This window comes from Pituophis catenifer, unplaced genomic scaffold, assembly GCF_029215685.1.
Source record: "Pituophis catenifer annectens isolate HBS135680 unplaced genomic scaffold, rPitCat1.0.hap2 SCAF_1, whole genome shotgun sequence".
In the NCBI taxonomy this organism is placed as follows: domain Eukaryota; kingdom Metazoa; phylum Chordata; class Lepidosauria; order Squamata; family Colubridae; genus Pituophis; species Pituophis catenifer.
In genome coordinates this window covers 272,658,397-272,683,712 of record NW_027256881.1, presented here as the reverse complement: position 1 = coordinate 272,683,712, position 25,316 = coordinate 272,658,397, and the positions used below count along the sequence as shown (strand labels likewise).

Sequence of the window (25,316 nt, the reverse complement as noted above, 5' to 3'; positions counted from 1 at the left end):
ATTAATCTTACTAAAGAACCTTTCAGAAATTTGAATGATATAGCACGAGGAAGATTATATTCATTTTAAACTTCTTCCACAAGGTTGTCATGATGCTGCTCATGTCTGAGTGTGTTCCTCATGCTTATGATAATGAGGACTATTTTTAGCTTTGTTGAAAGGCAGACACCTGCCCAGAGGTTCCTGTATGAATTGTACCGCATACACACTTTTGTGGATAGCTAAGCTTTGTTTCGAACCTTGGATGCATATGGTGATTTTAGTAATCTGTTTAACTTTTTTTTTTTTTTTATAATAGCTGATTTCTGAAGCTGCATCTAGAAAGAGTTTTGACATAAAAACTCTGATAATTCAGAGATACTGTGCATTGGAAAGCCAACTACTCTAAATCAAGTACGAACAGTACTGTATTGCTCTTTCAGCTGTAAATGCACCGTTTTGCAGTTCTTCCAGATTCTATGGAAGCCCAGATAATCATGTCTAAAAGTGTCTCATTGTTGAGTTTTTGAAATCATTTTAGGCTGATTCTGTCTTTGTCAGAAAAGTGATCTTGCTTCTTATCCATACACTTGTGCAAACTTGTATATCCCAAATGTGTTGGACTTTTACTCCTATAGTTTTAACTGATATTGTCATGAGAAGAATGAAGTGGCATCCAAACTGGATAACTAAGTGATCACTTCAATTCAAATACAGGTGGTCCTAGACTATCTATCCACCTACAACACTTCCTTTAGTGACTGTTTAAAGTTACAACATAACTGAAAAAATTGATTTATGACAGCTTTTCACACTTATGACCATTGCAGCATCCCCATGGGCACATGCTTTACATTCAGATACTTGACAACTGACTCACATTTATGACGGTCGCAGTGTCCCAGAGTCATGTGGTCATCTTTTGCAACCCTCTGACAAGCAAAGTCAAGGGGAAGCCACATTCATTTAACAATTGTGTTACTAATTTAATGACTGCAGTGATTTGCTTAACAAATGTGGCAAGAAAAGTCATAAAATGGGGCAAAACTCACTTAACAAATTTCTCACTTAACAACATAAATTTTGGGCTCAATTGTGGTCGTAAATTGAGGACTACATGTACATCTGACTCTTCTTAAATTGTAAAATGCATGTGGTAAATAAAAATTGGTAAATAAAAATGGAACATACTACTGGTAGTCCTAAACTTACAGCTGGACACTGAACGACAATGAGAAGTTATGACTAATCTCTTCAGAAGTACTTACAACTCATTTTCAAAGTTACAATGGCCACCCATGTTCATGTGATCGCATTCTGAGTACTTGGCAGAACTTTACAGCTGTTTGCGGTGTTCCATAGTCACATGACCATGATTTGCAACTTTTTTTTACAGGTTTCTGGCATTTTACTTGGCAAAAAGTGCCCAATAGGGAAAATGGATTTGCTTAACGACTGCCACACAAAATGTAAAGAATTTAATCTGGCCATTAAATTACGATTGACTGCCAATCCTAATTCCAAGGTCAATTTTGAATGGCACTCAGTCGATCCAATGAGAATAAAGATTACCCAATCAGTGGAATGTCGGAGCAGCGAGGTGGAAAACTACCTGTATTAGGTAGGTTTGCCACTTTGAGTTATCTATAAAGATAACAAAGGCAAAACAAAAGAAATCTTAAATAAATGTAAACATCACCCAGGCTGCCTGAGTCATGGCACAGTCTGCTTGGGACCACTTCACTGTAGGAGAAAAAAGGCCACTGGGGTACAATATAGCTCTGTCTCTGGTGCAGTGGTGGGATTCAGCCAGTTCGCACCACTTCAGGAGAACCGGCTGTTAACTTTCTGAGCAGTTTGGCAAACTGGTTGTTGGAAGAAATCATCAGGGCAGAGAACCGGTTGTTAAATTACTTGAAACCCACCACTGCTCTGGTGCCTGTAACTTAGCCATCACCACCATCTGAGGCAGGAACCTCTGTGATGTGGCTAGCAGGAGGCAACTACCACAAAAGAACTACCTAACCCAGGTAGAGGTTGCCCTCTTGCCCCTCCCTTCCTGCCTGTGACTGGTAAATGACTAACTCCTGCCTTCTAGCCAAAAGAGGTGGAGGTAGCTCTTTCTTTCAGCTCCATCTTGTGGTGACGAAGAATTGATTTCATAAAAACTAAATATGGTTATTCATGATTAGTACTTGGACACAAGACCACCAGAAAATTCAGTGTCTGAAACAAAGGAATGCTGAAATAAAGCAATACTTCTGTTTTTAAGAAAACTATATGAACATTGAAGTGATGTCCCGGTGCCTGGAGGCCGTGCGGGTCTGGATGGGGAGGAACAGGCTCCGACTCAACCCCTCCAAGACTGAGTGGCTGTGGTTGCCGGCGTCCCGATATAGTCAGCTGGTGCCATCGCTGACTATTGGGGGTGAGACATTGGCCCCCACGGAGAGGGCGCTAACTTGGGTGTCCTCCTGGATGCACGGCTGTCTTTAGAAGAGCATATGACGGCCGTGGCCAGGGGGGCTTTCTATCAGGTTCGCCTGATATGCCAGTTGCGCCCCTTTCTGGATCAGGACTCCTTATGCACGGTCACCCATGCCCTCGTCACTTCCCACCTGGACTACTGCAACGCACTCTAAATGGGGCTCTCCTTGAGGAGCACTCGGAGGCTCCAACTGGTGCAGAATGCAGCCGCGCGGGTACTTATGGGGGCGACATGGCGCTCCCACGTGACACCTCTCCTGCGCGAGCTGCACTGGCTTCCAGTGGTCTTCCAGGTGCGCTTCAAGGTATTGGTTCTCATCTTCAAAGCGCTCCATGGCTTAGGTCTGGTTATTTACAAAACCACCTTCTGCCACCAATAACGTCCCACCAGCCAATACACTCCCACAGAGAGGGCCACCTCAGGGTGCCGTCGGTCAGGCAATGTCGGCTGGCGACCCCCCGGGGAAGAGCCTTCTCTGTGGGGGCACCCGCCCTCTGGAATGAGCTACCCCCAGGGATACGACTGATCCCAGACCACCGGACCTTCCGCCGGGCTCTGAAGACTTTTTTATTTCAGCAAGCCGGGCTGGGTTAAAAATCTTTTACTTGCTGAATTTTATGGGTAAGGGTTTTAAATTGGGGGAAGCCAATATAAATTTAATTTTGTTTTTATAGTATTTTAATGTTTATATTGTATGTTTTTTAATTTTGGCTGTTCACCGCCCCGAGTCCTTCAGAAGAGGGGGCGGTATAAAAAATTTAATAAATAAATAAATAAATAAATAAATAAATAAATAAATAAATAAATAAATAAATAAATAAATAAATAAATTCTCTTGAAATCACTAGGAATCAAATTCAGAAGGTTGTTTTTTTTTTAATTTATTTATCAAGAAAAACCAAGAAAAATACTCACCTATTTCACTGGCAGTTTTATCCAGTTTTTCTTGAGATCTGCTAATAAGAACCACTTTCATTCCTCTTTTTGCTAACTGAGAAAATAAAATAAAAAATACAAAAAGATTAATTCCAATTCTGTACAAGTTGAGAATCATTATTAAGAATTGCAAGTGTGGGGTTGAATCCAAAGATTCTGCCAGAAGAAAACTTTAGTACCCACCTAATTCCAAATTCTATTTGTCTCAAATAGAAAAAAAAGCATTTTTTATACAGATAGTCTTTGACTTATAACAGATTGCTTAGCAACCATTTAAAATTATGACATACCCGCAAAAAGGGGGTATGGTGAAACAACGAAGGACCGGCCCGCAGTGCCTCTGCCAGCAAAAACGGGCTCCCAATCTCCGTTTTCTGTTGGGATGGCCTCCTGCAACCCTCTGCCAGCAAAAACGGAGCTCGGGAGGGCCGCACGCTAAGCAACACCTTACTGAAATGAATTCTCCTATTTAAAAAAACTGAAAGAGGTTTAGGTATATGAAACACAGGAATTTCTGATTTGGAGATTGCTATTTTTTTTTATAGAAGTAGGTAAAAGTTTAGCTAGAAAATTGTGTCAATGTTTTTAATTTCTTTTTACACTGAGTGCAGCTGAAACAAACCTAGGGTTCTTCTCCACACAATCTAGAAAACAGAGTTTCATCTTAACGTTTTATTCAGGCTTATGATACAAAATCTAAACACAACTTTCAACCCCTCAACAAAGTTCAGAACTCCAGATTCATCAAAAGAAAACTGCTATGTCAGGAATATGTCTATAAGGATATTGCAAGCCCTAGAGACACTTAGCTATGCTTAATAAGTTTCATAACCACATTCAAATGGACACATGAAGCGGGCAGACATAGAATAAGCAATTTTTTTACAGGACTTGATATTGTTGGGATGTGATAAAATGAATAAAAACCTCTAATGTTTACCAGAGAATGGGAAACAGCAAGGATGGAGTAAAGGCACCTTTGTAGCTTGCCAGTTCAGAGAGTGGCAGTAGACATCCGGGGGTCTGTCAACTTCAATCACTCTGGAGAAAGCAATATGTACTGTGGACTACGTCATCACCCATTTTTTTTAAAAAAATATATCTGAAAGCCCAACGTTTCCTCAGGTCGTTGGGAAGCACTTTTCACAATTATATATGTTAGCAGAACATTTTCTTCCAGAACATACTGCTTCCACCCTACCCATTTTTTGGTTTTATTGATTTGAATGTTCTACACAGAGCCTGGACTCATTTGGAGTAAGGCAAGCTTTTAGATTAAATTGATAAATGGGTGGAGGTTAATCTGGATTAGCGCAAAGTGGTAAATCAAGTCTTGATTGAGTTATTTACCAGGATAGGATAGCTGTTGGAATCATGATAGATATAGCAATTACTTTTTTGTAAAGGGCAATGGAGAAGTTATAAGCCACCCACGGTATGGAATATTCTCATTTCAGACCCTTACCTTCTCCAAACAATTAGCTTAATTGAGAAGTTAAATGGAACATTTGGCACCAAGAAAAATCCAATAACTGGAGTTTGATAGTGCTGTATTTCTTGTTTTTCTTTAGTTGGGATTTTCCTTTTCAAATCTATGCAGAAATGTCTGAAGGCCACTGGAACTGATGCATTATCAGGTGAGAAAGAAGACATAAGCAGGCTGGACTTTTTAAAGCAGTATAGGAATTGGTATAACTGGAGATTTTTATCTTGTAACTATGGAAAACTTCACTTGCCCAATGAGAATTTACTCTCTGTATTCTATAATGAGCTGAGTTACAAGTATAAAATAAGTTACTACTATTAAAACTGAATTACCATTCAAGTATCAATTTCTACATGTGATCTGATTAGCACATCTTGGCAGCATACTATGCTAATACAAACACAAAACTTTAAGACATACCAGTAATTAATTTCAAAACTGTCACATTACGGAATGTAAAATTCATTTAAGTAAAAAAGATTATAAGTAAAAACTCTAATGCCCCCTTGTAAGTCAGAATGTAGGTAACTGACCTACAACACTCTTATGATATATCCTTAGTGCCAAATTTGGATGGGGGAGAGAGACTGTTCTGAGAAGGATGAGTGGAGAACGTCAGGAGTGTATGCCAAGAGTATATATTCCCGACAGGATCACCTAAGATGTGAAGGTCGTCCCAGCTGCTCAGGTAAAGCAAGCAGACATTTATACTGGACAACAGCTATATATAAAATATCTGTCTCCACAATCACTTTAGTGATGATACCACTCCTGTATTTTTACCAAAAAACCCCACATGGATGGAAAATATCAAATGACTGAGGACATAATGAGCTTCTCAGGTCAGATGGCATTCAAAAAGCTACTAAAGAGATGCTGAAGATCTTTTGGAGTGCACTAATGACATAGCTAGATTAAGTCTTTGGGACATTTAGTTGCTGATGCTGCCACAGAGGAAAAGAAAATCGATGGCTGCAAAGAAAGAGTGAAAGATGAAAGAATTACAAATTGATATCTAAGGCATTAGTGAATTGTGATGAATCCAGATTGCACATTTCATTCAGAAGTTCACACTGTTTACTACTCAAAAATGAAAAATAAAGAAGAAACAGTGTTGTTTTTATAGGTTGTAAGAGTATAGTAATAACAGTACTTGGCTACAATGCAAATCAATGACCAAATAATATTGATCAGATATGGTGAACAATTCTTTAATATGACAATCATTTGCATATACGCTCTGACCACCAAAGTAGGAGAAGAGGTTGAGTTTTATGATCAAATTCCATTTGAAATCAACAGAACGTGCAAGGAAGATGTGGTACTTGTGACTGAAGACTGAAATGCCAAAGTTAGAAATATTAAAGGGGAAAATGTGGTCGATTATATAGTTTAGGAAACCAAAGCAGGAGACTAGTTTAGCCAATCTCTGCTATTCCAATGAATTCTTCATAGCTAACACTATCTTCAAACAACCAAAATGATGCCCCAATACATGGATATCATCAAATGGAATATATAGACATCAAACCAATTGCATTATTGCTAAAATGAGGTGGAGCTCAATTATACATCAAAGACATGGCTAGGTACTGACTGTGGAACAGATTACAAAATGCTTTTGTGCAAGTTCCAAGTTAAGCTAAAGAAAAAGAAGAAAGCTTGTCAATTTCCATGATACAATCTTGAACATATACCCCACTAGTTTCAAGGAGAAGATCAGGAATTGCTTTGAAGCCCTGAAACTTACTGATAGAGAACCAGAGGAATTATGGAATGAATGTAAAGATGTGTTAGGGATGAATGCAAAAAGAAACAGTCAAAAATGAAGACAAGGAAGAAAGCAAACTGGATGTTGAAATAAACTCTTGAAATTGCCATGAAATGAAGAGTAGAAAATCCAAAGCCAAGATAGATTAGAAATCTGAGAAAGGAATTTAAGAAATTTTTCAGAGAGCTGTTAAAAGAGTCAAGAAGCAGTATTATTTTAATAACATCTCTAAAGATGCTGAAAATGCAAACTTTGTACAATATTCTTAATTTCACATGCTAGCAATTTAATGCTTAGAATTGTACAATGTACTTTAGAGCCCTTGGTTCCAGGAATATGGTTTTTTAGGATCTGGACTGGCTAATGACCTACCCACAATGTTGTCCTAACCACAATCCTTGGACTGTTCCCATTACTTTGGATTCTGGTTAATGAAAATCCTTTACAGGTAAGTTTCCAAAGGATGAGGACACATGACTGGCCTGTCACTGCCTGTGTTTGCACCATTTAAAGTGAAGTCTTGCAGCAAACTTCTGCATGTATGCACATGTGCCTGGTCCAGGTCAAGATACCAATTTAGAAAGAGACTGTCATGGAGAAATCTATGTGATCGTTAGTTTGTACCAACATGATGGCACACAATCAATTACAAAAAAAATAATATTTATCAGGTGTGAATACAATAAGAATACCATTTTAAAAATTTATATGCAAAGCAGATTCAAGATATTAATAAACAAATTGAAAAGATTTCAATTCTGTCGAGATTTCAGGTGGGCCAAAGGCAATACAGAAGACAGTACCCATATCTTTCATGTGTATTCATGAGTACAAATTTCTGTGTACTGTTAATCACCTGTTCATACAAGACCTGACTTATGTAACCTAAATTTATACAAGGAATGCAAAAATGACATCTGGCTTTTTGCACATACACACAGAACACAATGTAACATATAGAACAAATAGAATACATACGAATTACTGGAACTGACAAGGATGAATTCCACTGTACAAAAGAGGGGGGGCTGCGATTATGGTTATCCTCTGATAGTGTCATTAACGTTAGGTTTTGCTGTTGGAAGATGTGTACATTGTATTTTTCCCTAGGATGATTGGTTATACTCATAATCAAGTTTATTATTTCATACTGTAGAAGTGAAAAGAGGTGAGTCACTATAAGTTATTGTAATACACCAATTATTTATGCATTATTTATTTCAAGCTCAGAAATTTCTACAGCAATTGAAGCATTTTGTTTTGAACATGAGAGAATTCATATTGAAAATATTTTGCACGTCCCTATTGTATATGGTGTTATGTGTATCCATGTAGTGTACCCATGTAGTGTGTGAAAAGAAAATTCTTGGAATTCAAACTATGTATAAGCAGTCCCTGAGTGTAGAAATATTCATTCTAATCCAAAATGAATTTATTTGTAACTTTTAAATATATTTTGTGGTTCCTTAATATATATGAAGAAAATTTTTTATTCTTGAATTACTTTTATAAAGGCAAACAATTCCAAAACAGATCAGCACTAAAAGAATACATAGAATCAGTATTTGGGGTGGGGCTGAGGTATACAAGCTTAAAACTTACCGCTTCTGCATAAGCCTTTCCAATTCCATCTGTGGCTCCTGTGACAACTATAAAATAAAGAGCAGAGAAGAAAATAGAATTATGAGAGTGAATTAAAATTTCCAAAGTACAGAATATCATAAATAAACACTAGATACTAATATTCTCATTACAAAGGGGCCTTTAAGGAGACTCTTTAATTTCCCCCCAATTGAAGCATTGTACAGATAGTCCTCAACTTACAACCATTCATTTAACTTATGTACTGAAGTTATGACAGTACTGAAAAGTGACTTATGATCAGTCCTTGAACTTATGACCATTGCAGCATCCCTGTGTGCAAAATTTGGGCACGTGGAAACTGGCATTTATTTATGATAATTGCATAATCCTGATGTCATGTGACCATCATTTGCAACCTTCCCAGGTGGCTTCTCACATGCAAAGTCAATGGGGGAAGCCAAAGTTGGTCAGTGCCTGCATGATTCGTTCAATGAATACAGCAATTCACTTAATAATCACAGCAAAATGATAGTAAAACCAGGTGTCACTAACTTAATGACTGCATTGCTTAGCATTGGCAGTTTTGGTTCCAATTATGGTTGCAAATAAACTATAGATATTACCGTAATTAAAAATAATAAAAAACATTTTTTTATCATCTCCCTAAAAATTAGAATTCGAGACTATTGTGAATGAATTAACAATATCCAGATGCAAACGATTCCATTATAAGTTAACATGAAATAACAAGTTCCTGTATAACCCTAACACAAATTACCAGTCACCATTATTTCACAATAGAAAAAGCAATCTGACCTGCCCGGCCTGTTTCTTTTTAGGAGGTTTAAAATGTAGATCACTGGTATACTATTTTAACTGGGCCTTGGACCATGCGACAAACCAAAACAGAACCAGCTTTGGTGATAGCTTGGCTCCAATATATGTTTTAAAACCTTGGAACCTTAAAGAATACTATCACTGTTGAATGAAGGAACAGAGTAATGGCAACCTAAGGCCAGATATGTCTGGGACTTTAGAATTCAAACACCTGCCTCATAGACCTAACAACTGTTGATAAGAAAGACAAAAAGGAATGGATAGCGGATGTGGCAGTAGCTAGAGACGGCAAAGTAGAAGAGAAAGAACTGGAGAAAATCACAAAATACAAAGACCTGTAAAGAGAACAACTGTAGCAGAAGAAACAAAGATCGTACTAACAGTAATAGGCACCTTGGGTGCAATCCCAAAACATCTGGAGCATCACTTGAACACCATCAGCATTGACAAAATCACAATTAGTAAAGGCAGCTTTGCTCAGAACAGCTTACATCCTGCAATACCTTTAATACCATCAAACAACATCTGCCTTAGGAAGGATTCAATATGTGGCTAAAAAATGCCAAATCCAGTCTAAACATCTGGTTGATTGGGCAACAAACCAGAGTAATAACAACAACAAATATCCCAATATTTCCTCCACAAATCACCATTAACGTTAAACTGAAGTCTTTCACTGGAAAGCAAGGAAAATGCCTTTATATAACTTAATGCTGGCACTTGACCTGTATTACTACAAGATTCTCTGCAGTCATAAATGAATTTTGAAAAATTAGCTTGAGCTGGCTAAAATATTATGCACGGTTTTAGCCTACTGAATTTAAAAAATCAAAATCAAAAAGCACATTATAGGAATACTTGAAGTTTGCCCTCCACCTGCATTATACAAACTGCTTAGTTACTTGAAACTGTTTCAGCTCATGCCTTTTTGCCCCTTGAACACTTAATGCACAAACATTTGATTGATTAAATATTAATGCTGCAGTAAGCTTTGACAGCTGTCTTTTGTCTGGGTACTTTTGGGGAGGGGAAATATATGCAATGACAGAGAGCTTGCATCAATATTCCTCTTGGGATCTATTACATGGAAAGCAAATTGCTATTTCAATTCTTTCTTGCTAAAAATAGCAGCCCCGATTGATTCAAGCAACAGAGCATCAGCTTAGCAGTGCCAAATTTAGAAGCTACTGAAATCCCTAGAAGTGAAAGCTAATGGTGTCTAATATATGCTATCTCATATTTTAGTAAGAACAAAGAAGGTAAGTGTGCAGACCCTGCAAGCTAATGTCAGTACAATACACTACATTAAGAGAAGCCCCCCCCAAAAAACTGTTACAAAAATGACACAAATGCGAATTTTTAAAAATGTCTTTTTCATTCCCAGTGTAACAGAACACCTTCAGACTTCGCACCTTATCTTTCTTTTGTTCATTATGCTTCCCACACATAAATTATGCAAAGATATCACGACATCATAAAATCTGTGCAAAAGAATCACGACATCGTGGATTTTATATTAAAAGAACACAAGCATGTAAAGTTTAGGAAGCTGGACCAAGAGAAGTGCAAATAACATAATGCCTGTATAAGGGAATATTTGTCATAGCTGTCTCCTAACTTCCCACTCCTACTTGAAGCTATATTGATGCAGGTTTTGGATGAACCATAGAGGCTGAATTAAACTTAAGACTCCCAAACACCTTGGAACCAAAACTAAAAACAACAGAGGTCCAGACATTCTAGAGCACAGGTGTCAAATTCCATCACATCACGTGATGTATCGTGACATTTTTTTGCCTTTCTGGAGCCGCCAGTTTGACATCAATCTAGAGGATTGGGAAAGATCACAGATTAGTTGGTTCATTTAATGGGAAATTTTAAAAGCAATTTTAAATAGACCTGTTCCATGTTCATAACTATACATGCCATGAGATTCAGAACTGCTAGTTATTATTTCTGCTTTGCAGTATTTTTCAATAAGTTTTCAGGCCAAATCAAATAAGTGGCTTAGCTTTTATTTTATAGGATGAGGATGAATGTCCACATGAAAGGCTGCCTTAACTTGCCCCACTACTAAAGTTAGGGCCTTCTTGATGACAATATCCAAGTTACAGATCACTCTTCAGCAGTGTGAGAAGATTATCATTTTCATGCCTGGACACTATCTTTTCATTTTTACAAATATGCATGGTGTAATTTTAATGTTTTAATAGATATATCATTTAGTTTAGACCAGAGGTGGGCAAATGTGGCTCTTTTACAACCTGTGGACTTCAACTCCCAGAATTCCTGAGACAAGCTGTCTCAGGAATTCTGGGAGTTGAAGTCCACAGGTTGTAAAAGGGCTACATTTGCCCACCCCTGGTTTAGACTGTATTTTTGTGTTGATATAATTATAATGCAATAGCGGCATTAGTTCGATATGGAAATATGCCTGAAGGATACTTGAAAAAAATACTAAATACACCACACCCACTTGCTCATTATTCAGGTAGTCCTTGACTTATAACCATTCATGTAATGACCGTTCGAAGTTACAATAGCACTGAAAAAGGTAACTTGTGACCATTTTTCATACTTATGACTGTTGCAGCTTCCTCACGGTCACATGATCCAAAATCAAACACTTGACACCTGGCATATATTTATGACGGTTGCAGTGTTCTGGAGTCATGTGATCACTTTTTGCGACCTTCTAATAAGCAAAGTCAATGTCATATTCACTTAACCATGTTACTAACTCAACAACTGCAGTGATTCACTTAACAACTGTGGCAAGAAAGGTCGTAAAATGGGGAAAAACTCATTTAACAACTATCCTGTTTAGCACTGGAAATTTTGAGCTCAATTGTGGTCATAATCACCATTACTGGATTACCTGCAATTAAAATTCTGTTGGATCATCCTATAGCCTACATTCTGGTACTATACTTCCAAGAAAACAAATGCACGTATAATATCTTTCCTTTGGACGTGAGTGATTGACAGTATGAAGTTCATTTTCTATTGTACATCTCTTTATTGCCAATGACCATTTTTGCAGCCAAAAAAAATGATAAAACAAGAGTTTGTATAAGCTGATAATATCCTTGTTCTTCGAAGTTTTTCTTTATGAACCTGTGACCTTATCCTTAATGTAGGCATAGTGTAGCCTACAATGGACAATTCACCTCCTTACTCTGGAGATGTATTTTTGGAAACAAAATATATCCCTTTTATTCTGGTTTTCCAGCTCCTAAGAGACTTAGCTTCTTAATCATTTTAACTCCTAACAACTGGCATTGTTTGGTCCATCACCAGGGAGTTCAGGATATGTAAGATCACTGGTTGGCTTGTATAACAATGACTCAGTACTGCTGCCAAACCTTTCTCACTGTTTTGAGTATATAATCTGCATCACTTGCACTTATTTGCTATAATTGAGCTAATCTCTTATTATCTTATTGGCTAATTGTCAAGTAAGCCATTTTACCGTTTAATTTTTTTTTTTTTACTAAACTAATTTCTTTTGTAAGAAGTAGCAGAAGAGGCACTTTGTCAAGGTGCTCTTCTGCCACTGTTAAAGAAAAATACGGTTTAAGTTCAAACGTATGTCCAGAGTGTTAGTGTGAAAATATGACAGAGTCATTTGATGTGTAATACCTTCTACTGGTATTTCAGTGCTGATGCTACAAGTCAACAAACCAAGGTGGAAAGTGGATTACTTTTTAAAAACACATAGGCTTTACAGAACTTGGTGAAATGGAGCCAGCCAGTACAACATACTGCTATAAGAAAAATGGCATGAATGCAATCAGCGTATGAAGAAAAGGGAAACAAGCACCCAGACATTTATTGAATTATAACCATATTAATTAAATGCTGGGAAATTTAGAGCCACACCTAGTTGGGCATAAATTCCCCATACCTGTTTCGAAGTCTTCATTTCATTCTCAGGTTACCAGTTACAGTAAACTATGAAATCACTAAAATTTCAAACTATGTTCTGCAGTCCCCTAAGATTCTATGATAATTTGATGGGATTCTGTGAAAAAGTAAGGGGAAAAAAAGTTTATTCAAAAATAGCCATCCATAACATCAAATCCTTGCTTGCTCCCAAACTCTGACATCCATTTCTAACTCTGTGGGATCATGGCGAGTCCTTCCCTTCCCATTTACTTTCCATATTGCAGGCAATATTTATGTGTGCCTGTGCATGCACATGCCATGAAGAAGTCTACTTAATAATCAAAATGGCATCCCTGTGAGCTTCACCGAGCTGTGTGGAAATTAGTAAATTTAGGATTGCACTGCTCAGGTTCAGTCGTGTGTGTCTCAAATCCCTTTGGAATATGACTTCTTCTGGAATAAATATAAATGAGGATTGTGTTTAAAAGGAAGGAGAAAAATGAGTGTTTAAGTGGTTTCAGACAGGCAATGGGGGAAAAAATACAACATTTATCCTAGATATATATCCTCAGTATGTTCATATTATTTTTTCTTTGTTTTTTTATTAGATATAAAATGTATTTTTCCAGATATGTATCACTCGCTACCAATTGGAAGAATTGCAGATGGTACTGAAAAAGCAGAAATAAAAAAGTGAAATAAATTCCAGGGCTGTTAGTGTTGCTGTTGCTTCTTATGACACATATTTTGATAAATTAGGCTCAAGCCCAAGTAAGAAATGGAAATATGAAAAAAAAAGTTTTATCAACTTTAGTTTTACGTGGAATGCAAAAAAGATAAACCAAATGGACTGAATGTCAGCAAGTATTACATAACAGTAATCTGTAAAATTGTGAAGGCATCAGGAAACCATATATTGCAACCTCGTAAATTAGAAGTACTGAATATTCTAACACAAAATGTACAGAACTCCATGTGAAAACAATGGCATTTTGTACATTTTTATGTAACAAGACAGATGTCCATAGCATTTATTTGATTAAAACTGTAACTTCTCAAATAATTGCAAAATTAATGTTTTGTTTTTGTACATTGGAAAAAGAGTTTTTTATTTTATTGCCAATTTTCTATCACCAGAGCTTTGTCCCTTGCTTGGGAGTATCAGAATTGAACTAACAGATTCTGCAGCCTGAAAAAAATTGAAAACCCTTGGGCTAGTCAATGTTCATGCTATTTGAGAGTCTCAAGAGGATCACATTAAAAATCTGACTGGGTAACTACTATACCCATGAATCAATCTATAGTTATTCACATATACAATACAGAAATGTGGCCATGCCACAACTCAGTAATATTAATTTGTTCTCAAATTAAGTTTAATATCTACATATCTAAGAATTCCTAAGAATAATATGTAATGCTTTAGACATTAATTCCATTATTTGATTATCATAGCCTATGTTTTATATCCAGAAACATCAAAGCAATAATGGAAGATTATTTCACTAAATACTGTATTCAAGTTAATTTATCACTACTATGATCAGTAAGAAACCATGGCTCAGCGCAACCTTGAAATATTATTCCCAAGCAGAAATAGTAAATCTAGTCTCATATTTAGAGCAAACTTTCAACCTAACAAGTTGCACATACTGATGTTTTGTCATTCAAATATGCCGGGGGGGGGGGGGGAAGGGGAGAAAAACACATTATTTACAGTTATTGACACAGATTATACTTCAGCGTATTTTGTGGATGTGTTGATGCATGTGTGGAAAGAAATTGAATTCCGAATTCTAGCAGAGGCATTTGAATTGATTAATTTGCCCCTCCCATACCTTCAGTGTTTGAACAGTAGAACAATTCAACCATAATAGACAATAAGCAGAGATGCGTAAGCAGCTGTGAATAGAAAACGATGAATGGAATGCATGACGTTAGAGAACTATGAATTGGGGAGTTTACTGCATGAATTGAAGTCTAAAGTAATCTGCCCCTCTGCCTTGAGCTGAGCATTGCAAAGTAAACTAGAAAGATGCGGGGGGGGGGATGGGAAGGGGGGGGAATGGTCTCTGACACATTTACAGAAACTGATGGCCTGTCACCTAGACGCTGATGAGTATTTTCACTGGATAAAAATGGCAAGCAACAGTCTAAAAATAGACTAGTGTGCTGCAGACCTGTCTGGCTTGGCTACACTACCAGAATACCAATGTAATTTCTTGCCAGTAACACTTGTCCCATATTTGAACAGTAAAGGTGAGAGGAAAAAAGGTGATTGTACACTGTTATTTGTCAGAATTTAAAAGAATATACAATATATTAGGCGTGTGTTTAGTTTACATTTTGCAAGAGAAATAAAATAAAATAAAACTATAACAAAAAAAAAGTGCCTTTCAATATGCAAGGAACACAAAGTCAAGGAAATGATCGTTCCACTAATGGGCAAAGATGGTGAAAAGGTGATGGGCAGCAGGGTAAAAGTGGAACTGCCTTTGCCTTCTTGGCCTTTGTCTTCATGCAAAAGGGAAAATAAAAAATAAGTCCACCCTACCAAAAGCAGCAACGTGAGAGAAAGAATAGGAATGCAGTCAAAATAGGCAAGAAATTGGCAACAGGACTCCTATGCACTCCAGCTGAGTTCAAATCACCAGGACCAAATGGTTTTTACATCCCAGGGTTCTGAAGGAGCTGGCAGGTGTGATCTCAGAAGCACTAAGCAAAATAGCAATAGCACTTAAGACTTATATACCGCTACACAGTGCAATATAAAATCTCATCAGAATTTCTGACATGGGTGATGGGTCGTAATGTTACATTATTCTTAGTGACAGCAATCTCGGCACTCCCCACTGCTGTCGTTAAGCAAATTCCATTAGCCATTAGCCAAGGAGCCACCCCAACCCAAACATTCTGTGTTCAGTCCCTCCTAGCCCTGAGCCTTGGTTCTTCAAAGGTAAGGGACTACCCTCCCCTTCAACTCATGCCAACTGGTTACACTGTTCCATCGCTGCCCTTTTGGCTGCCCTGCACCCTACCTGGCAGGGCAACATGCAGTCCCAAAAATGCACAGCTCCATGACTGCTTGTCACAATGCGTCCCAGGGGTTTCTTGGGATACTGCATCTTTGAGACGGCAAAAAGTGCTTGAGCCACCCTACAGTGCAATTCTGCAGCTACCCTGGAAGCCTCAGCTAACCCAGCCCAGCCACATGCTGAGGGTGTGAAGCCTTAGCCCAGCCCAATAGCATGGTACAAAGCTGCAGCCACCCTGGGGAAGCTGCAGCTGCCCCAGCACATTCTCAGCTACACCACCCTGCACTCTGAGGCCCCTGCTGCCTTGCACTCTTGCTCCCCAAGCTGCTGACCTGTGCCTCCTTCTTGTTCCCACTGTTACCCAAGCATGGTCCTTTACAGGCCAATGGCTGACCGTGCCAAGCCAACTTCCACAGGAAATGAGGAAACCCCTGTATGCAAACTGGGGAAGAAAGATTCACACCATCAGCAGCAAGAGCAAAATGATGGCAAAGATCAGCTGGGGTGGCAGGGGCCATTGAGTGCAGGTGGGGGCAAAAGGACATAGATGAGGGAGGGATAGGCGGGAGGGGGGCTTGAGGTATAATTGTTAAGTGCAGGTAGGCTGCTAAATGCCTGAATTTTGATCAGATGAGCTCAGGGGTGCTGCAATCGCCGTAATTTTGGGGATCAGTTGTTAAGTCCCTTTGTTCAGTGTCACGGTAACTTTTAATGGTCACTGATCAAATGGTCATTAAGCAATGAATACTATACAGAATTATTTCAGGTTTTGCTTCTTAAACATATCAGCAGAAAAGCAGTACAAGAAATGACAATCCGATCTCTCAGACATATCAAGTATATGCATTTAGTAATTCCTCATGCAATAAACAGTTGATTTAATAGAACTCCATTTGGTAGAGTTCAGATGAGGTGGAAAATTTCTATCCTTATGCTACACTTTTGTGCATTCATAACTGAATGCAATAAAATCTTGCTTTGTTAAGAAATCTAAGTACAAACACATGAAAAGGAGTAAACAGAAAAATAATGAAAGACCTTAGACACATATACAATAAAAACATATATAGGTAGATAATATTTTATTTTGAGATTGTGGGATATTCCTTAAAACTCAGCTTCCGGACACAAAATAAATTCTACATCTCTGGGGCTTGCTGGTTGCTTTGACAGTTAGAGTTTGTAATCATTGTTAGATTAAATGAATAAACAGCACATACCTTACCAACAATTTTGCTGATTAATTAAGCTGAAAAACAGCCAAAAGCTAGCTCTATAATTAAAGTACAATTTAAACCCGATATCTCAAGTGTGTTAAACCAAAATGCAAAGCAGAAAGCACTTTAAACAAACATTTCTTCTTTAAGATGAGCATTTTACAAGCCTCTATCAGGAAAATTTTGCTCATATGTCTACATCACCAAAGCAGACATGAGATATATCTGCAAAGCAAATAACTGCCTTGCATTTTCTTCCATATGGATAGTTGTCTGTCAAAAAATTGACTATTTCAAAAATAAAAAAAATCAAACCAAGTTGGCAAACCAAGGGACTAAGTAAGTGGGAAACTACAAATTAACACTTTTTTAAAAAAAATATTCATAGCAATTTCTAATTAGAGATAAGTTATAAAAATACCAATTTTCTGTTGTACTGTTTGATTGAAAATCTACACAGAAGGCAACAGTATCTAAAGAACACTACTTCTGGTTTAATAGAAATTGTGAAGTCATTCACACATTAGCCAGCAGAGGTAGCAATATACTCTAAAAGCATTTTTCTGTAACAGGGTTAACACCTTTTTCAGATGCAGAATGCTATCATGTTTTTGTATAGGTTCACTGAAAAAACCTTACTTTTAAATTTCACAAAATATTATATTTCAGCACTTAAGCCTTGAAATTTTACAATTTTTTTTAAAAAAATTGCAAATGTCAGAGATGCTATATGTGAATATCATGAGCAATGCCCACATATACTAGGTTGCTAAACCAAGCATAGATGTTTACAGGAATAATTAAATTCAAGATAAAATATTTTGCCACTAAGCATAGAGTATTATCTTTATTACATTAGTAATTCTTTATGTTTCTTTATTTTTAAAAAAACTGCCTAAGTGATTTAGAGGAACTGCTAGGTAACTAACAAATGCATTTCTTAATTTGCATTACACATGTATCACATTTGTATTTCACAGTTTTAGAAAATCACTACAAGTCTACAGGTCTGCTTCTAGTTAAATTGTTCAAGGATTCTTTTAAAGGATCTTAAACAGTGAAATAGGATGGATTGATAAAAAAAAAGACAATAGCAGTTGACCGAACACCTCCTTGGGGAATTTAAAATTCAAAAAATATAAGTTATCATAGCCATCAATTTTTTAGAGACCTTCACAAGTTATACCCATACAGCCACTGCTGATTCTTTCAATCATATATTTTTTAAGTCTACTTATTAAGAAATTCTGTCTAGTTGGTAAAAACTATATAGGAAGGTAAGCTGCACCAAGATGCTGTGATAGTTAGCTATTGCTGAAGTCTAAGAGAATTGCCCTTTGAGAAATTACAGTATACTACTTTTTAATGGTTACCGTAATTAAGACTATTAATTAATTTGGAAATAATACTTTGTCAGTGTTTGAAGGGGCAGTGTGTATCTCCCTCTACACAATAAAAAAATAATTTAGTCTTTGCTCACCAGCTATGAGTTTTGTTCACCCTAGATACAAAAAATTTACTGCTAAAAGCGTATTAATTACTGTATACATGACTAGAGATAGATTTTCTGGTTGAATGTACACACTATATAGTTCACTGGATTTTGGCATGCAAAAGGGGGATATGGAGGGAGAGTTAAATACCTCTGAGATACAAGATCAGTATTGTAGAAATTAAAGTTTATACAGTAGTTATGTGCTCCCCATTCTGTTTTCAATTAGACTGCCAAATGCAATAGCATGCAGATGCATTTCAGAATGTACCCTGTTTTCCCCCAAAATAAGACATCCCCTGATAATAAGCCCAATTGGGCTTTTGAGCGCATGGCAATAAGGCCAAGTGCTTATTTCAGGGTTCAAAAAAATATAAGATAGGGTCTTATTTTCGGGGAAACACAATACTGCACGCTGGTGAACTTTCAGGTTAATATTTTTTTAAGCTGTACAAGTGAGCCGCCAAATACAAATAAAATAAAATAATAATTAGTATGGACGTCTATTAAAAGTCTCAAGAAAATAACTTGGAAAACTGCATATCTATTCTTTTTTATTTACAATCCCATTCAACTGGCAAAGAAACTCTGAGCATACACAGTTCTATAGAAGCATGAAAACAAAGAAAACAAAACATAGCAGAGATCAGGAACCAAGGAATTGCTGGAAGGAAAATCCATCTGGTTCAGTTCCAAGCTGGGAAAAAGGCACTGGAAACAAAATGGAGGTTGGAGGCTGACTGGAAAGAAAAGTTCTCTATTGATGAAGCAGAACCACCAACCACATGTGATTCTGGGCAGCTGACAAAATGGAGTTGAGATTGGGTGGGTTTTATATCTTCTTTGGGCTTTGTATTTGAGCTTCCTGTTCCTGTGCAAGAACATATCCTTTAATATTCTATTGGCTGTTGTCAGATTCCTATGGGGTCATGGCTGGCTCTATAGGCAAAAGGAGAAATGCATATCCTAGGTCCGTGATGGCGAACATATGGCATGCGCACTGTCATCCCATCTCTGTGGTGTTTCTTTCGTGAGCTTGTTTCCCTGCAAACACTGAAACAGAAGCTCACGAAAGAAAAAGATCTTACCTCTTGCTGCACTGCCGGTGTTGGGATGCCCCGCCTCCCATTGGCCAGCTGGTCTTCAGGTCTCTGCTGCGTATGTCTGTGCACGCGCACACACATTCAGTTTGGGCAATCGGTGTCTAAAAGGTTTTCCATCACTGTTCTAGGTGCTTGTCTGAGCTAATTTTGTTGACCTTTTGTTTGTTCTTATCTGAGTTTTTGTCTTGACCCAGTCTTCCTGAATGGATTACCAAATCTGCATTTCTAAAAGCTGGCCTTCTCAATTTCTGCTTGGGGAAGGGAAACTGGGGCTGGTTTCTGCCCCTTAAGATTTTTTCATTTTCTCCTTTAGAGGAAATATTTTGTCCTGCCTTTTTAAATATTTCCCAAAATATTTCATTCTGTGTGTGCAGTGTGGTGGCTTCCCACACTTTTATACAGTTTTACTCCATCAGCATGTTAATTTCAAGAAATTTGTATACTGCCCTGACAAGGACAGGATTGCCATTTTAATCTCTTTTAGAGATACGGGTAGTAATACAGGTAGTTCTCAACTTACAACCACAATTGAGCTCAAAATTTCTGTTGCTAAGTGAGACAGTTGTTAAGTGAGTTTTGCCCCATTTTATGACCTTGCCACAGTTGTTAAATAAATCACTGCAGTTATTAAGTTAGTAATATTGTTGCTGGGTGAATCTGGCTTCCCCATTGACTTTGCTTCTCAGAAGGGAGCAAAAGGGGATCACATCACCCCCGAGACACTGCAGCCGTCATAAACATAGGTTACTTGGCAAGTGTCTGAATTTTGATCACTTGATCATAGGGATTGTGTGAAAAGCAATCATAAGTCACATTTTTAGTGCTGTTGTAACTTTGAACAATCACTAAATGAACTGTTGTAAGTTGAGGACTACCTGTACCAATACCAAAACAAGACAAGATTATGATTTAAAGAGAGATTATCTAAACTGCATTACTAAGAACCAGCCAGATACTCAATAGCGGATCAGCACAATTTTGGGAATGGGGTATTGGAATAACTTATAGAAATTTAAAATGTTTACCAGGAATCCAATACTTCCTTGAGAAGCAGTTATTAAGGATTTATGTGATGTAAATGTCACACAATCATCTTCTTAATATATAGTTGCCTTATTCATTTGCTAGATTTATAAGGCTACCCAATTCAAACTATGTGATTCTGGACAATATACAATAACAAACAACAGCCAAACAAACTCTAACCACTAAAAACATACACAGAATGTAAATATGAAATACAGAATAAAGAATGGTGTGCAAGAATCATAATAAAAGTAATCAAAAGGGATTATAGTCAATTGGCCTCAAAAACGTGGGGGGTGGGGCTGAGGGAAGCTAGATTTTAATGGTTTTCCTAAAGGCAAGCACATTTTGAGGGGGATTGCTCTAGAGAACAGGGGAGTCACCAAAAGCACATGCTTCCTAGATTTAAAAAGGTGTCAAGATTTAAAAGAGAAAACCTGAAACATGCCCTCTATACGACAGCATGTGTGGCAGTCAGGTGCCCTTGGGAGAAGGCAGCCCAACAAATAATCTGGTCCTTTATCATGTAGGTTTTAAAAGTGATAACCAGTACTTCGAATTGCATCCAGAACCCCACTGGAAACCAGTGCAACTCATGGCATAGTGGTGTTACATAGGTGTGATGAGTTGTCAATAATTACCTGTGCAACTAGATTGTAGTTTAAATAAATAGGAAGGACAAAGGCAAAATGGACTGCTAAATTGGCCACGCCCATGCAGTCATGACTACCTAGCCATGCCTACAGTCACATGACCACCTAGCCATGCCCACCCAGCCAGTCCGGCCCCCCAACAGTCTGAGGGACTGTGAATTGGCCCCCGTTTAAAAAGTTTGAGGACCCCTGTTGTAGAAGAATTTCAAGGGCAGCATGTTGCAATAGTCTAATTGGGAAATGATTAAGGCATGAATTGACCATGAGGAGGTCCAATCTAGGAATGAGTGCTTATGAGTGCAGATATTGTTATATCTGAGTTGTTCAAACTCACCCCTCCTGCTACTCCCGATAACTACCCCCTGCTCTTTAAGTAAGAGCTGTGAGTTCAGAAGAATCCCTGGTTTGCATAATCTGAATGGGGTAGTGTCACCTTATCCAAAATCAAAGATAGAAATGCCCAAACTCCCTGAAATCTGGATCTGAGGAACCCAAACCCTATAAGGATTTAAGCTGCAACCTGTTTTTTCCCACCCAGACACAGGGACAGAAATACTATGAGCTGTCCAAGGAGGAAATTTCATCATTGGGGCACTTGTACCAAGAGTGCTGTCTGAAATCACAGCAAACTGCTGACAGATGCCTAAAAAAAGCAGCCTGAATGTATTTTAATTTACCAGCCAGCAGAAATTAATTCAGATATGTGATTGATTTCACTCAGTAATGCTCAGCTACCAGAGGCAAGCATGAGATTACATACACACCTTAAGGCATTAAACACAATTCATACTATACTTTGACTGAAAAACTACATGGTCTGCCAACTTCGAATTCCATTAACTGGAAGCCAAATATGTAAAGTGTCTCTTGAGCATATAACCAAAGTAATAAAATTAATTCATTCGCTTTGGTTCTGTACTAACTTCTAAGCAGAATTTAGCAAACAGGCCCAGACATGTCCGAGCTTCAACGGAAAAAAAAAAAGAATACTGTACATTAATGGAAATAATGAGTCACTATTGAAAAAACTGAGTTATTTGTTTTGTTTTCTGTAACGTATCTTTATAATGTTCTGCAGATCTACTACAATAGAGATCAGTTGATATGAAATGGTGCAAGTAGTTCCTACAAAGTGTGCATTGCTATGTCAGGGGAAGACAAAGTGAAAAAGGAAATGGAAAAAGAGGAAATGAACACTAAAAGAAAAATGCTAAGGTTCAGATTTAGAGAAGTCTAGTGAAGGACAAAGAGAAAAGTGAATATTATAGAATTTGAGAGGGAAAGGAAACTAATACTGGTAGTTATAATGATCTGGTTAGATCAGGGATAAGGAATGACGCTAATTTTGTTGAAACCACCCTGGTCTTCATAGTACCTTACAAAGATCTTTTAAAATTATTAAGAATATAGGAGATAAAAGATTTAAATTTAAAATGCTCACATATTAAGAAAATTTACTTCACAAAAATTAGTTATAATAGTTTTTGAATTTGAATTTTTGATAGCTTCATATAAAAATATCAAAACACAGAAAGAAGTTAAAGAGGCAAACATCATTTTATAAAATCAATTGAAAGTAAAGCAAAATATATAACTGAAATATAAGTTTAATATACAACCATAATGGAAATACTGCCTAAAATTCTTGTAACTTATCTCCACAAAAAGATATACCAAAGCTAGAAAAATACAGAAAAGAGCAATTAGTATAAATTTTTGAAGGCTTAAAAGGGAGAGTAGGAGAGAGACTTATAATTACTTAGATGTAATCTCTATGGCTGAAAAGCAGTACGCTTCTCAATATCAAACATCAGAGAACTATTACAAGGGAGTGTTTCTGAAGGTAATTTAGACTAATCCTTAGAAGCAAATTCTGGATCTGATTACCTCTTTGATTTAACTGGTCAAGACTTCTGATATATTCAGGAAGAATTAACACAGAATTATAGAGTAAAAACCAGTGGAGAAAGAAAAACAGTGGGGAAAAAGTATGCTAAATGATGTAGATAGAGTACAGAGTAGCAACTACATGTTTCTCTTTTTCTGTCATTAACATAATAGTATTCTTTCAGACTCTTAAAAATACAGTCTAGTGTTTCCCTGTAATATATACAATTCTTATCACTATATTACAAAAATTACTCTTGTGCAACAGTTTACCAAATTTGACTTGCCCAAATGACATGACACATACTCTTATTAAAGCAAAATTACTTTGAAGATGAAACAGATACCATGTAAGCATTTTAACTTTTGTGTAAATATGAGTTACGCCTTAATTCATAGACTATGAATAATTAAAACTAAGGTAATTTCCTTTAAAGAAAAAGCCAACTGTGGGAAAGTGTAAAGTGGTCCATGATAATGTAAAATTCAGCATTTCTTTTTGTTTATATTACCTATTTTTTTAATTAAACATTTATATCATTTTGAATGCATGCCAGTTACATTCAAGTATAGGACAGTTTTAACCTTCTCAGTCTGTAGAGCTGTAGAAACAGGAAGGATTTTGCTCTGAGAATTCCACACTATCACTAAAATACTCAGAATGTAAGCTTAATTAACTAGATCTTTTAGCAAAGAAATTAAAAGAAAAGTGATGGTCAGCTTCATAACCCTTTGATGCACTGTTCAGAAGATTACAGGATTTCTATTTCTATTTCTTTCCATCAATAACTTAGTAAAGAATTGTAAGATTATGTTTTTATCACTACATCGATATTATTAGTGCCAAAAGCAGACATTACACAACAAAAGGGAAGGGGGGGGGAGATTCAGCCTTTTTTCTCCTCGTGTATAAAAGTAAGCAATCGAAAGGAACTTGTGGAAGACCTAATGCACAACCAAGTGACCTTGAATGTGCAACCATTCCGGATTTATGTCAAAAGGGCAAGAAGTTGATGGCTGTGAATTGGGAACTCCCAAATATCACGCAGGTGCAGCAGACAAAGACAAAGCCCCCCGAGGTAGGAAACCTTTCAGGTGTAATTTTAAGAGAGAAACTGGGCTCGAGGCAAAAAAAAAAAAAAGACAATTAATAAAAATGAAAAAAAAAATAAGATCAGAGAAATGAAAAAGGCTCCAGTTGATCCGCGGGGCAGCTTTGCATAATGAAAAGGCACACAACCGCAGCCCTTGCCAGAAACCGGGCAGGGAGCGTCGGGGAAAGACTAAATGGACTCACCTGCCCAGGTGTTCAGGTACGGCTCCAGTATCGCCGAGTTGTCCAGCACCCACACGCGGAAGGCACCCATCAACTTAGAAAGCATACTATAAAAGCCATAGCCGACTACCAACACTCCGACCCAATAGTAAAACCAGGCAGGGAGTAAAAAAAAAGAAGAAGCCTCCATAGTGCCCCCACTGCTGCGCCAACAGCTACTGGAATGATAATGGCCCGGCAATACTGAGCCCTCCAAGCTTGGGTCGGACCCGCCCACAAAATAGCCCCGCCCCAAAGAGCAGCTACTGGCTAATGAATACAATGTAGGATTGCGATTGGATATCTGTCGTGGAACACATGGCTCTTGATCTCGCGGTACTTTCTTTTCCCAAAAAAAAAAAAAAAAAAAAATCCCGAACAGACCGGCACAATGGTCCATAAATCGCTTCGCGCGCGCATGTGGCGAACGCCTTTTCCGGCGGAGCTTGCTTTCTCTGGCTGCTACTGGCGGAGAGTGATGTCATTCTTGTGGGGCCTCGTGGCGATTCGAGAGTGTAATTGTGATGAGCTGGCGGTTGCGGAAAGAGAATTCGTTGCGTGGAGTTAAAAATTGGAACTAGGGACGGGGAAGTTTTCTCTTTCTTTCAGTTCTTTTTAA

The 25,316-nt window shown here is 37.5% G+C and overlaps 1 protein-coding gene across 1 annotated transcript in view; it reads right to left on the bottom strand.

Moving 5' to 3' along the window:
• The window catches only part of HSD17B12 (hydroxysteroid 17-beta dehydrogenase 12), a 60,097-nt gene extending 35,215 nt beyond the window's left edge, over positions 1 to 24,882 (bottom strand). The window contains exons 1-3 of the mRNA XM_070931218.1: positions 24,680 to 24,882; positions 8,263 to 8,309; positions 3,383 to 3,458 (exon numbers count right to left, since the gene is read on the bottom strand). Coding sequence (XP_070787319.1) covers positions 3,383 to 3,458; positions 8,263 to 8,309; positions 24,680 to 24,848 — 292 coding nt within the window. The 5' untranslated portion in view covers positions 24,849 to 24,882. The remainder of the gene's footprint in view (positions 1 to 3,382; positions 3,459 to 8,262; positions 8,310 to 24,679) is intronic.
• Between the last annotated feature and the right edge of the window lie 434 nt (positions 24,883 to 25,316).